The sequence below is a fragment of the Puntigrus tetrazona genome, chromosome 7 (genome assembly GCF_018831695.1).
Source record: "Puntigrus tetrazona isolate hp1 chromosome 7, ASM1883169v1, whole genome shotgun sequence".
NCBI classification, from domain to species: Eukaryota; Metazoa; Chordata; class Actinopteri; order Cypriniformes; family Cyprinidae; genus Puntigrus; species Puntigrus tetrazona.
The window spans coordinates 41,091,653-41,106,450 of record NC_056705.1 but is presented as its reverse complement, the minus strand read 5'-3'; the positions used below and the strand labels follow the sequence as shown (position 1 = coordinate 41,106,450).

The following is a 14,798-nucleotide window of genomic DNA, read 5'->3' as shown; positions in this document are numbered from 1 at the left end:
GAGACGCTTCAAGAAAGATCTTCTGTTTTTTCATGTCATTCCAGACAGACTGATGATGGTCAGATCAGATCTATGTGTGGAGCACAAAAATCTTACTAGATTATTACAAATACTGTAAAAATGAATGTTTGGAAAAGTAAACCGATATTTCCTATCGACCCACTGCAGCACAAGATAGAAATAACTGACTTAAAACCATTTTAGCTGCTGAATATACTAGTGTTCTAATCATTTTAGCCACCACTCTGTGTGTGTGTGTGTGTGTGTGTGTGTGTATTATTGTGTGTGAGAGATCCGCAGGCGTTTGCTGTGAGCCGGCGCTCTGATAAAGCTTTCTATCAATCCTGTTCAAGCCGTCAAAACTGCTTCAGTCGTTCTGCCCTTGAGCCACTTTCAACAGGCGACTTCAAATATTGACAGTCAAATAAATTGAGTGTGTGTGTGTATGCTGGAAGGAAAACACACTTTCTCCCTCTCTCTCTCTCTTTCTATATATATATATGTGTGTGTTTTCTTCATTGCAGCTGCTGGAGAACACACGTCCAGTGAATGTGACCGTGGTGTTTGGTGTGATGTCGAGGGAATGGCGTGTTTTCTTCATGAACCACACACACACTGAACTATCAGTAGCCAGGTTTGCAGAAGCGCCTCTGGCCAGATGGCGGTGGAGGGTGTCCAGGCCGCCGGCCAATCAGAACGCGGATCTCTGCGTGGTGCGCCCCTTCGAGCAGCACTTCTGGCGCAATTCAGAGGAAAACACGCGCTGCAGAAAAGCCTTTCAAATATTTACTTCGGCAAAAATAATAGCAAGCGATATCACCAACTTCCTACATCTCTCGCCTTTAGAGAGGAGGCTTTGTTCCCGTTTCCATTAGCGCAGCAGGAGGCGGATTAGCATATGACTGGGACCCGCTGCTTTCTTCTGTAGCAGCACTGGGAATCATGTCCGCACAACGGCCGCTGCCCATGAGTCTCTTACCTCCTCCAGATTCATCTCGTCCGGACTGTCCCAGGGGTTTGATGAACTTCCGGGCCTCTGTTTCTTCAGCGGCACCACCACGATGTAGTAACCCCTACAGAGAGGCCAGACAGAGTCTATAAGGTTGTGTTGACAGCGTCAGGACATCCATCAAGATTAGCTCAATCAATCTGGACTTTCCAATCCACTCGGATGATGACACTGGATTAACGACATGTTTGACGACAGAGAGCGACCCTTTCGGTAAACACATCAATAACCTGCCAACTTCAGCGCTTTAGTCTAGTTTCACGCTGCTGGGTTCAGTCTCGCGCTTCACACACACTAACGAGGGTCTCTCTGATAGACAGAACGGCCTCAACATTCAGCTTTTACTCCCATCACCTGCTAAACCTGTATGACTTTCTAGTCGCTCATTTCCGTGTAATTAATATAAATGTGGTCTGAGCAACTCTTTCTCTGTAAGCATTTTTGGGTGAACCGCCCCTTTAACGATGACAGACAGCTCTTTCTAGAATTCCTATAATCCAACACAGTTATAATATTCACAATCACAACCTTATTTCTCAGTATTGGTCAAAACTGGGTGTGCCCCAGGTGACTGGCTGCAGAATAGTTCATAAGCCCCCGCCCTCTCCATACTAATCTAATGGGACATGAAACAAACAAAATAACTTACATTTTTTACATCAGTTTTCATCATTTAGGTGGTTCTTATTGTGCTGATGTATGTTCAAGCATTTGTTTTTTCTAATAAATTTTCTTTAAACTAGTTATTAGATGTTATAGAAACGGGATTCGCAAAGTTTTTGTGCAAAAAAACTAATGAAAAGGTCTTTATGCTCAGTGTAAATACAGATAAACTCCTCAAAAACACTGAGGCTGAAACTCCAGTTATAAGTGACACTAAATTGTGATCATCTTATAAATTCCAAGCCAATAGAAAGAGAATGTGCAAAATATTCATATGTGTGAACTAGAGACCAGTTTTTGTTAACTGAGATTCATTAAATTGATATTGAAGTTTCATATGATATTGATATTGAAGTAATGTAGTCCATGACACTAAGACCTCTGCTTCTGTTAGAATAAGTAAAAATAAATAAATAAAATGGTTTAAAAAACCAACTTTACACTTTATGTACCTCTTGGGATGGAAAGACTAATTAGAATAATTAGTAAAATGCAGTCCAATAAATGGAAAGTATTAGTGTTGAGACAGGCGAGAGCGATCTTCACTCGCTAAACCCAAACTCAAAGCAGGGCCGACACTCACACCTCGCTTTCTCAGCCGTCTGAACAGTGGGCAGCTCGACCGTGACCATGCCGTCTGAGTTGGTCTTGCCGATCAGGTAGGGTTTGGTCGCGCAGTATGTCAGGCGCTGTCATGGTGGAGACGCGGTGCTGCAGTCCTCCGCGCTGTTCCCACGGTTGGTGAGCAGGAAGGAGTACTGCGTCTCGGCTGAAGGTTAGTGATGAGCTTCTGTGTCAGTTTCCCATCCACCTCCACGCTCTGTCCGTTATCTGCACAGGATCTCACGAGGAACCACAGTCATGCCTCACTTTAACCAGTTTTAATGTGATAGCTGGAGCTATTGACCCAAAACCTAGTGTGCAGCCTGCTGAAGGGATGCCTTCAAAATTAGGTAGCATTGTGAAGATACATTCTTTTGGCCAAATATTAAATCTTAACTGAATAATTGGTGCTACTCTACATTAGAAGTTCTGCTGTGAAAAACACAAATGCGTGTTCACTACATTATTAGAATACTAAGAATATTTATTACAGAAAAATATAACTTTATATAATAAACTTAGATCATTTGTTTTAAGACACCCTGCATTTTACTTGCAATTTTTTTAACATATTACATTTTAAAATATATATTAAATACACAGCTGAACTTTTAAGGTTTCACTTAAGTAGGCCTTTTTATTTGCAATTTAGTAACTACTTGTCCTTGACTTTGTTGTCTTTGAAGTATGGATGTAAAAATACTGCTGATTTGTACTCAAATAAAAAATAGTCACTATATAGCCCCATTTTGGATTTTTAGGTACACTATCGCTTTAACGTTTTGTTTTTTTCCCGCATCTCTCACCGTGCGGCTGTGCAGGGTTGTAGTTCTCCGGAATCTCCCCACGTCAGCAGCACCGAGTCTTCATGGCAGCTCTCACGTGAAAATTTTTTGCAAACACTGCTAAAAGAAAGTTGGGGCAGATGAATTAGACAAACAGATCGGCAGCGCTCTCTTTCACCGCCTTTTAGGAAGGCAGCTGGTCAACATCAGTCTTACCTGCCAAGCACTTCGCCTGCTACCTCATGAGGACTAGCCCAGAGCTCCAACCTTACCTGCAGCTTACCATCGACTCTCCTCAGGGCGCTAACTGATCTCAACTAGCTATGCTAGGGACATTTTCTGATTCGATTTGCTTCCCTGAAAAACCCAACTCTTTCTCACAGGTGACTTAAGATTGTAGAAGAAGGCAAACGGGGCCGAGAGGGTGTTGAGAGCCTCCTACCTTGGTTGATAGGTTGTGTTCTGAACTGGACGCTAGGACTGTAAGGACCGGGGCCCTTACTGGTGAAGGCACACATTTTAATATCGTACGTGGTGTCTGCTTTAAGGCCGTCTAGGGTGACGGTGGACTCTGGTGCGGTGATGAACAGTTCTGAGGGGCTACGAGGGCTGTTGATGTCTTTGTACTGAAGGGCATATTTGATAACGGCTCCGTTGCGCTCGGCTAACACCACAGGCTGCCAGGTGACCTGGATGGTGGTGGTTGTGCTGCTTTGGGCTACAATGCCTTGTGGGTAACCGGCAGGTGTGTCCTCGGGAGTGGTGATCTCCTTCACCGTCTCCTCTCCGAATCCCACCCTGTTGCGGGCCGAGAGGCGGAAGGTGTAGGACGCACCCTTGTGGATCTCTTTGGTGGTGTAGTGGTTCTCTCGCTCGGAGAACTCGATGATGGTCAAGGGCTCCACGTCCTTGCGGCCAAAGCGGAGCCGATAGCCTTGCAGTGGGCCGTAGGTGTTGGTCGGTGGGTGCCACTGCAGTAATGCCGTGCCCATGTTTGTCGGACTCACCATGAGGCGAGGTTTTTCGGAACTGAGAACAGACACATGATACAGAGAAGCGTGCAGCAGTTTAGAGAAGGGTGATCGGTATTGAATCATATAAACCAAATTCTGATGCTTGGCAGGACCCTTTGGTGTTAAATAAGAAACCCTTGACGTCAATATAACAGGCAAATACAAGAAGTCACAATTTATTTAAAGGGGTCATATGACGTAACTTCATTTTCTTTTCTCTTTGGAGTGTTGATTAGATAAGATCCTAAAGTTGCCAAGATTAAAGTGTCAAAAGCAAAGAGATCTTCTTCATAAAGTGTCTAAAAACGTCTATTTACACCCATCTACACACAAACATTTGCTCAAAGAAGCGGAGCTATTCTTCTGTCTGTAGTGTTGCTGAGGCGCCATGTTCTGGAGAGATGCTATGTTTCGTCGTGAAAGTGATACTACTTTGTGTTTCCAAAGAGAACACGACTAGAAATCAGTGTTAAGTTGTGTTTGTAACACTTCACCTGTTCTGGAACACACAAATATTAGAGTGTGTTCAGACTGATTCCTGAATCTAAGCTGATCACGAATGCAGACATGGTTTACGATGCAGACATTATGTTTACGAAACACAACATAACAAATTTACAAAATAATCTTCTTTTTAGCAACATCATGTGACCCTTTAGAAAGTAGTAGTATTCCAAGTCCAAGGCAAAACGATTGATTTGTGAGAGGAATAGACGATCGCTGTGAAGCCCTGATTCTATGCAGCAGTTAAATGCATAAATTCTGCTGAAAGAAGTTTTCTCAGCCTTGGTTGTGAAGCGCTATTGACTCGTTTTAACTTGTGACCATTTGCTACAGGAGTATCTTTTTTTAAATAAAATGTGAGTGCGTTAACGGAGAGGATCATTTTCTGAGATGAAATCCTTATTTTTACTCTTTTCTTTGCATAAAGCATATGGCTTCAGAAGGACAGGTTTTTATAGCCAGTTTGCAATAAATAGATGACTGCATTTATATTTGCTGTGTTTTATTTCATTTAAAAGCCGGGAGGTTTAGAATTAGGTGCGCCAATGAAAGTAGACATTTTCTATTTTTTACAAATGCGTGTAAGCCATTAAATCAAGGCACACAAATGAAAGGAATGGAGGACCCTGCAGGTTAAAAGTGATGCTGAAGGGTCCTGACCAAGCTTCAATACGTGTGAGTTGGGAGTGAAAATGTATAATATCACAATATGTGTCAATTCATAATATCAAGATGGAGCACAATATAGATAACTTTGCTGGAAATACAACTGTCATAATTTGGATAACATTACAATTTTACCTTATGATATCACAGCAATAACTAATGCTAGATTAACTAATCCCAAAAAATTGAAAAGTTGACAGAATATGAGTGATTTCATAATAACAAGAAATGCACAGAACCAACCACTTGGATACTTCTATATCAGCACAAAAAACTATACCTAATCCAGGTTTAATGAAGACAAGTGAACATGTCATGTCATATTTATTTCTATAGTGTTTTATAAAATACAGATTGTTTGAAAGCGGTTTCAACGCAATAAAGAAGAAAATCAGTGTAAATTATGACATCAATTATGAAGCTAATTTAGTTTCAGCTCTTAACCGTCTTCAGAAGTCAACGGTGTCATTATTCAGCTCAATTCAAATTCAGCATCGATTCACTTCAGTTCCATAACAATGACTACAAAGTGATTCATTCAAGAGTAGGAAGTAATTTTCTCTTTCTCTTTTCTGTTTGGTTAGCATTAATGACAGACAACAGCAGGCATATTAGGATATTAAGACTCAATCAAGAGCACAAAAATGTTACCAAATGTTGCACTTGAGCAGTTTAAAATCGCTTGGAAATTACTTTAAGCTTATGACAGCTTAAAATGCATAAGCGCTACATTTACGTGATGATGCAGTGCTCCGATATCATCGTGCAATGTAACCAAACTTCGAATATTTCATCACATCTGCCTGTAAATCACCCACTCGTTCAAATCATTCAGCTTTTAAACTGTTAAAATGTAAATTAAAACACATCTTTTCTATGGAAAAAGATTGTCTTTAAATCAAAACAAAACTATGCAAGGAAAAATGCTGTGAAGTTGAAAGAAAAACCAGTTTCGACTCACGACGCAGCCAGCGATCCTCTTAATATTGCACTGCTGTATCTATTCTCCTAATTCTCTAGTCAAAAACCCTACGAGTTTGACAATTTGTAATGATACAATATCAAATAGAAATCAACAGTGATACTGTGCGCTTTTCACAGCCGTGCGCTCAAGGACAAAAGTGAAATAAAAGGCCTTTCAGGAGCTGAATAACAGCACAATTAGAGCTACAACAGAAAAGCGCCTGTACTTATAAGCGATTGTGCGTTTTGAGCTTTCAGTGATAATCGAGACGGTGCGTAGTATTCTTTTCTTTTGAAAAAGTCTATTTTGCCATTTTCCTGACAGATTTTTCCATTATTTCCTTAACCCCTGCGAGCATTTCAAAGTCAGAGTCGTAGGTGAGTGGAATTACAATCGCCGTCATCACCGCGAGGGCAATTACAGCCATTCAGTGCTAATGGCTGCAGGGGAGAAGAGCGAGCCTCTGAGTCCACAGCAACAGAGGCAGAAATGAGTCTGAAGAACCTACCGGCTCGGTGGTGGTGACCAGCTTGGGTTTACTGCGAGCTCCGTCACCTTTGGTGGTGTAAGCGGCGCATCGTAACTTGAATCGTGGTCTCAGCGTGCAGGTCGACGAGAACTAATTCCTGGGAAAAACAGCGAAACAAAAAAACAAAACAGTCATTTTTAACAAAAAGCTTTCTAAACAGTTTTAAAAAAAAAGAATGTGTCACGAGCGTAAAACCGTAGAATAAAAGAAAAAGGCTAAATGGGTCTGTGCACATCAGATAGAATCGGTGCGCTTTGCTTCTCTTTGCTAAAAGCATAAATGTGTTGTTGCAGGTGCAAACACTCGTACATCTGTTCTTACCCTCACGCATCTGGATTATTACGGGAGCATTCAACATAATAAAGGCATCGTGACTTATTCTGGAATTATTTCATTTAAACCAATAAATTAGAAAAAAACCTACAGTTGGGCTATTTTTATAACAGCGTTATGAATGAACTTTTCTGTAAGTGTAGTTCTTAAACTGCACATGTATTGCCGGTTAAGCGGTGCTTGTGTACGTTTGCAAGCGATGCCTGATGAAACAAAGCGTGGAGCCGCAGGGTTGTGTGATGTACTCACGTGTTCGGCTGAATCACTGTACTCCCACTGAAGACCAGGCCAGAGAGCAGCGGGAGGAACAAGCAAACAGACAAACAAGAAAAGAAGTTCAATTACTTTGCTGCCGAAGACGCAGGAGAGTGTCAGATTATGTGCGTCTCTTCTGTTTGGGCGAGCGAGCGGATGCTGGGATGATGAATGATTCATAATTCTGGAGAATTCAAGCAGCGTGTCGGTGTCTCCGCGTTCCGCGCCGAGGTCAGGATGTGATGTGTCGTGTGAAATCAGACGGGCCGATCTCATCACGCTGTCCATTGTCTAACGTGAAGGCGCGTATAATCAAGCAGATAACAGGTCTATGTGCTGTGTGTGATTCATGGCACTTCATCATTAACCTCGCATGGGGAAATTAATGTCTAGGGACAGCCTTCGTGTCGTATGGATCACGAAATAAAAGTTTAAATTAACCCGTGCATGTCATACGTGCATACTGTATCTTACAGTTATTAGTGAAAAATGACCCCTTGTGTCCCTCATTAACTTACAGTTTGTGCTAATAAGAAGTTTGATGATGAGTAGCTGTGCTGTTCTAAGACATTAGTAAAATCTTCAATTTCTTTCATTTTTAGCTGTCTTCACCGTGAAGCATACGTTTATCAAATTCTTCTATTATCAAATATTATCAAACATTCTTGTATTATCAAATATGCACATTTTAAATAATCTAAAATGAAACAAATATATGAATTATGCATCACGATAAGTGTACTTTCGTTGTAATATTCCGAATGAAAACCATTAAATAGAATTTCTTTTAGAATTCTTTTTATATAATTGTATTTTTATAATATATAGTAAGCTGCCTTGCTAGTAATTAGAGCTATCATTCACGAATAATCATCCACAATAATTTAGCTTACATCATATATGTCTATATTTATTATGTATATACATAAACAGTGGTGCTAGTTTGGACCAGGTTAGAGTGAGGTACCTTTTTTTATTTATTCATTCATTTAAAGGCAGCGATGTATGCTGTATGTATTTATTTATCTCTGCTTATTTAATTATTATTATTATTATTATGTCAAACTATTAACTGCATCCAAAATAAGTATTAATTATACTACAACATAAACATTTTCAAAATATATACTGTACGTGTGTATTTTTTGTGCTGTCAAACAATTAACATGATTACTCACATCCAAAATACGTTTTGTTAGATAATAAATGTGTGTTTGTGTGTTTTGTTTATATATGTTCTAGGAGAGCATCTTGGACCGCTCACAAGTCCTAAAGTTCACAATTGTGTTATTGCAGTCAGGTTTTCTTGCGACACACACACACACACACACACACACACACGGAATCAAACGAGCTGGCAGCTGGCTGTATGAACTGTGTCATAACCACAGAACTCATCAAAGCCTGTAAAAGATTGACTTGAGAAGCAGTGCAGCTGTGCAGGTGGGTGCCTACCTGAGCGTCATCGATCAGGATGTCCTTGATGACAGGGTGCCCAACGGGTTCCCCATTAACCATCCTGACATAGTGCACCTGGTACCCACGGATCTGGCCGTGCTGCCTGCTCAGCACCGGCGACCGCCACAGCACTTTAACAGACGTGGAGTTGACAGCCTCCACCTCGACTTTACGAGGAGGGCCACTGGGCACTGAGAGAATTATGGGATAGAAGACAAAAAGGTCAAGCTCAAGACGACACCTCTCGTCCAGCTGGACGTCTCCCCTGAGAAAGCGGTGAAGCAGACAAAAATCTACAAAATGGTATTATATCATTAACAAGTACTGGATAACACTAATATCTCAACAATGGGAAGTCAAAAACAAAAAAAGAGAGAAAAAAACAAAAACAATCCCCAAAAACAGGTCACACAGCTGACCTAATTTTTTTCTGAAAAATGGGTTTAGTGGAGTCAAAATATGGAATAAAAACAAGCAAAAATAAGCCAAGAGGAGCGTTTCAGAGGTTTGAAGCACTCTAAAGGAGTTTGGCTATGATAGAGTGAAGACAAAAGGAAAAAACAAATGGAAAAATCTAAGAAAAATGTCATCAGCGTGGGACGTTTGAGAAAAAAAAAAGCCCCATTTCTGAAGATTCGCTGTAGATTTAGTCATCTTTTTTTTCGTATACGAAAACAAGTTTCACTCCATTAAAAAGCCATTTTATTTATCGTAATAAGAAAATGGGTGAAAAAAACAACAAGACATTTGGGATTGTTGGAAGTTTAAGGTCGATCAGAAGAACATGCCATGAACTTGCCATGAAAGCCTGGTCAAGGTAAAAGTTTGAAAAATTCTCTCTAAAATTCTCCCAAAAATTGTGAAACAAAGAGGAGGATGCTGGTTCGGTGAAAGGTCACAAAAATCCTGGTTAGTAAAGTTAGTGTAAAGAGAGGCGAGGGTGTTAGGGTGCCTTGGGAAGAAGTCTGGCAGAAGTGGGGCGTGTTTTAAAGGTAGACATTAGCATAGGGTCACAGTGGCGTGTGGGTAAGACATACCATCCTCCTCGGTACGAACTAGCTGAGGTAAACTCTCAGGGCCTTCTCCTGCTTCAGTATGGCCTCTCACTGTCACGCGGTATTCCGTCCATTTCTCCAAGTTTTCCAACAGATAATGGTACTTTTCTGGCGGTATGTCCGAGACTTGACGCAACAAGGTATCGTCGCCTTCGGTCTCCACGTACTGGACAGTGTATTTGGTCATGATTCCGTTTTGGAGATCCAACGGGGGTGGTTTCCAACTTACCAGAATGCTGGTAGAACTGGGACTAGTACACTTGACTTCCTGGGGTGGAGCTGAGGGCTCTGATTGGAGGATCAGAGGATTGTGGGAGGAGCAGAATTGTCATTGAATCGGTTTGGAGAGGTTTTGGAGTTAGGTTGTATCCAGGTGAGGATCACAGGGTTGAGGTAAGAGGATTTTTTTGTTTTTGTGGTGGAGGTGGAGATGATGTTGATGGACAAACAAAAACAAAAAACAAAGGGAACATAAAATGGCATCAAATGAGGATGAATCACAAGGACTACATTTATTTAAACAAAAGTGATGACGTGATCATAAATTTAATGAAGCTTAAAAAGAAAAACAAAATGGGCAGAAATGTCACAGACTTCTCATAAGGCGGTAGAAAAGAAAAAAAAAACAAATTCACAGATTGTGCAGGGTGGGACTGGTGCAGACCCTAAAACTAAAGAACCTACCTTCGTAATTCTACACATGTCACACCCCCCCTAAATATCCTAAAATCTGGGCTCAAATTTCAACTGCTCTCATTATACTTCTACAGCACTGTGAAATATCTCAACGAGCCGCCCTGTTTCCTCCAAGCAGTTACCATCAATCCAAAATTTCAAAGGTTGATGTGTCAGCTCTGTAAAAACTGGAAATGCATTGCTCACCAACCTTTCCGAGGCCTGTTGGTTTGAGGTAAAAGCCTGGTTGGTCCGAGAGCTCATGACTGACGTTTCTAGACTTGGACATGCAAACACTCTACCGCAAAAACAGCCCTCCAAGATACTTACCTGGCATGTACTCAGAGGACCTCAGATTTATTCAAATTATCTCAAATTGCGAGTATGAAGTGAAGCATAGTCAAGCTTATCAGCATTAATTATTCCTCAAATTAGGCACGATTAATGAAGGAGTTGATCTAAAGGTTTGGTTACAGTTCAACTTGAATGAGTGAAGAATAAATATGAGGTCTTTTGGGAATGCAATTCTCTTTTCTAGCTACGTATCATTGCATTTGAGCTTACAGCAAGGCTCCAGAGGGAACCTTTTCAAATTTGGTAAATCTTTCAAATGCAGTGTGGTATACAATAGCCAAAGTCAAAAAACAAGGCAACCAGAAGCTGAACAACTGCAGCCAAACAGACAAATAATTCAGTCTCATTTCTTACTTGGCTAATATATGATGCCAAATTCAACAAAGTGACCTTGTCATTTGACTTCATTTTCCATAATTTGACTTTCATTCAAACAAAATGTGCACTAACATCGCCCTCGAGGCAGAAAACAGAAATGCCTCCATCTCTCAAAAATCTCTCAGTGTAAATCACTGTTCAAACAAATTCAGGATTACCTTAGCAAATGCTGCTAAGAAATGGAGGACTTCTGTTTTTTTATGTGCTGCGCCTGTTCTTGAACCGCTGTGTTGAGGAAAGACAGCAAAGACAGAAAGAGACCTACGTGTCTGAGGTGTTTCGGCTGAGATCTCATTGGTGTATCGCCCGATGCCATGTTTACTGCGGCGGCCAGCTGAAGCGTGTAGGTAGTGAATGGCTTCAGATCTTTCAGCAAATAGGTTGTGGTGGGCTCAAAGCTTACTCGTTTCTGAGGAGGGAACAAGAAAAAACAAAGGTTACAAGCCCAGGAAACAGAGTTTATACACTCAACCCGGGGCAATCAATTGTGGGACGAGTGAAGGCATTTGCCAACGTTTGATCATGTTCGGACCTCCTCTTTGTCATCTCCTTTCTTATAGAGCAGCTCGTATCCGACGATTTGATTGTCCTGGCCTGTCTGAGTCGGCGGGTTCCACGACAGCAAGATACTCGTCTCAGATTTGGCTTCGCCTTTGAAGTCCGTTGGTTGAGAGGGCACTATAAAAGGTTTATAACAAATAACAGAATTGTTAACAGAACATGATTTCCATTGCAGTCATTTCTCTTCATGTTTGTGAAATACAAGAATGGACAAGCTTAGTTTTCCTGAAGTAACCAAAGGTTGTGAACTGATTCATTTGTGACTCAGTTGTGGCTATGTGTATGAATAAAGCCCATCCAATAAGACTCTTTAGATTAAACACATCAACTGTTATAACATCATATTTATGATGAATGGCATTATATTATATTTTCTTATCTCCACCAAGTTACAAATTAAATCAGAAACTAAATCAAATGAAGCAATTCATTCCAAAATACACATTACAACATGAAACATCCAGCAAAAGGAACCATAGTGTAACAAAAATTATTCATCACATTATGACAAGCTTCTGTCTCCACCAAATATTATAATTAACATTAAAAACAAAGATAACTGCAAAGAGAAAACAACAAGAGCTGTTATTCTTGCCATTCTCAATACCCACCTCCTGTTTTGGCTATGATTTGTAAATCAGATGAGAGCGGTCCATCTCCTACAGAGGTGAAGGCCAGGACCTTAATGTAGTAAGTCTTATTGGGCGTCAGGCCCGGAATGGTGAGGAAGTTGGAAGTTCTTACAATCTGTTTCTCCCATTGGTTGACATGCTGGCTGGGATCGGTGGTATAGTAAACCCTGTAGCCAGTAATCTGTCCATTTGCCTCCTCAGGTTCATCCCAGTGGATGATGGCGGTCGTGGCACTTAGCATACGCCCTCGGACTTGCCGTGGAGCAGTACTCGGGGCCTGCTCTGCTGTTTTGGCCTCGATGGCATCGCTTGGAGGCCCACGTCCGATGTTATTCACTGCGACTACTCTGAACTGATAGTCAGAGTAAGGGCTTAGCCCGCCCACGCTGTATCGAGTGGTGGCAACTCCATCGATCTCTTTGAAAGAGTCCTCAGAGTTTTTGGGCTTGTGCTGGATGATGTAATAAGAAACAGGTTCGGGATTCCCAGAATCCCATGTGAGCGTGATGCTTGTTGCTGTGCGTTCCGTTACTTGGGGTACACCTGGTGGCTTCGTAAAGCTGGAGCAATAATAAAAAGCTTGTCAGTGAATTTCAATTACTTGGAAAATGGTAAATCCACTGTAATGATTTTCTTACGATTACTGGAGCAATATTAATGACTGTGGGGGCAAATCACTAAAATTAAATGGTGCCAGTTTTAGGTGCCCTGATTTGATGAAGGATATATCCAAAACCACAAATCTGCCAACTTGTCCCAGACGCGCTCATGTCATTCCTTGAGGTGCATTTTTACAACAAGCCTAATTTAGTTGTAAAAACTAACATTTCAGCACTTTCAGTGCCTTGATTTGCACATGTTTAGTAAAGACAAGAGTGGTGGCACTGAAAATGGCACACATGCATGTATCAGGTCATATGAATAACTATTTTAAAACAGGTGTGAAATGGTTCTTGGTAACGCATTTTCAACAGTCCACTTTAGTGATAGTAAGTAACTTTTCACCTACATGTCAACTAACAGTCATTAGAATATTAGTAGACTGTCTACTGTCTACACCTTCTAACACTTTATTTTGATGTGTCCACAAACAACTTACTATCAGATATTCTTACTATCAGATAGTATTTGTCAACTTATTTTACTAACCCTACTCTAACCGTCTACTCTAAGAGCTAGTCGACATGTAGTTACAAAGTTACTTATAGTTATCAGAACGTCTAAAGTAAAGTACAACTGCTTCTTCACCTGGTTTACAGGAAATGTCTTTGTTGTGTGTGCTATTGTATTGGTAAGCTAAGCTGTGTCGTATGGCTCTGTCATTAGCATTCACAAACCATGTGCTCTTCCCTTGGGATAGTAGCCGAAGGTCAAAGTGTCAGCTTGCTCTTCCAACACAGTAACAGTAGATGTGGGTTATAGCGCTGTTTGCTGCTAATGTAATACAGCAAAAAAGCTCAAGAGTCTTGACAGTACCTCCGTGATAAGGAGAAAACCAAGTTACCCCAGAGGTAAGAGAGACTCTGCGGTTTGTTTAGAACACATCTTAAATATTCCACGGGCTGTAATTTATTGCTTTAATTCAGAGCGCATTAGGTGAGGTTGGCGATAGGACAGATAATGTTTAGTCTTTGCGTGCTGTCTCTTGGGGCATATTATGACTAATGTGATTTTGTTATGTCTGCTGGAGACAAAGGCTTTGTGTGTGTGGATGTGAACAGCTGTAAGTGTGTCTGCCTGTTTGAGCGAACGAGTGTGCCAACGGTAGGAGCTTGTGGATTCATCTGCAGAATGTGATAAGACAGATCAAATAACAGGAGCTTGGTGCCGGTTGGAATGTTAAGTATGAGTCATCTTGTGGATTCTCACCTTTGACCGTAATCTGCGCGACCGCCTCTATAACGCCCAGCGTTGACATGGCGACACACGTGTAGTTGGCCGACTGCCGGACATCGGTGAGTTCCAGCACATTTCGCCCAATGGGCATGTCATCTTCAGGGGTCAAATCCTCTGACCCCAACATCCATTTAACATAGGGCATCGGCGACCCAACGGCCACACAGGTGATGTTAACGCTTCCACCGGGCATGATCTCATTGTCCGTCGGGGGAATGGAGAACCGGGGCGGAACCCGTCTCACTGCAAGAGAACACAAGCACTGGTAACTTCCAGCCAGACGTAGGCCAAAGGAACATTCGGGAACATTTAACAGGTGAGGAACTGACAACGATCTGGTGGATTTCACCGCTACACTGTTTCAAATGATTGAGATATAGCAGGATCCAACAGGAAACTACTGCACATGTACTGCACACAAACATTCCGCTTCCCTCCATTTGGACTGGGACACTGAAACAGACG

General features: G+C 41.4%; 1 protein-coding gene across 1 annotated transcript in view; it reads right to left on the bottom strand.

Annotated features, from left to right (window-relative positions):
* LOC122348901 (receptor-type tyrosine-protein phosphatase S) overlaps window positions 1-14,798 on the bottom strand; it is an 819,186-nt gene that overhangs the window by 592,639 nt on the left and 211,749 nt on the right. The window contains 3 exon segments of the mRNA XM_043244791.1: window positions 11,777-11,922; window positions 12,417-13,016; window positions 14,307-14,576. Of these exon segments, the coding sequence (XP_043100726.1) occupies window positions 11,777-11,922; window positions 12,417-13,016; window positions 14,307-14,576 (1,016 nt within the window).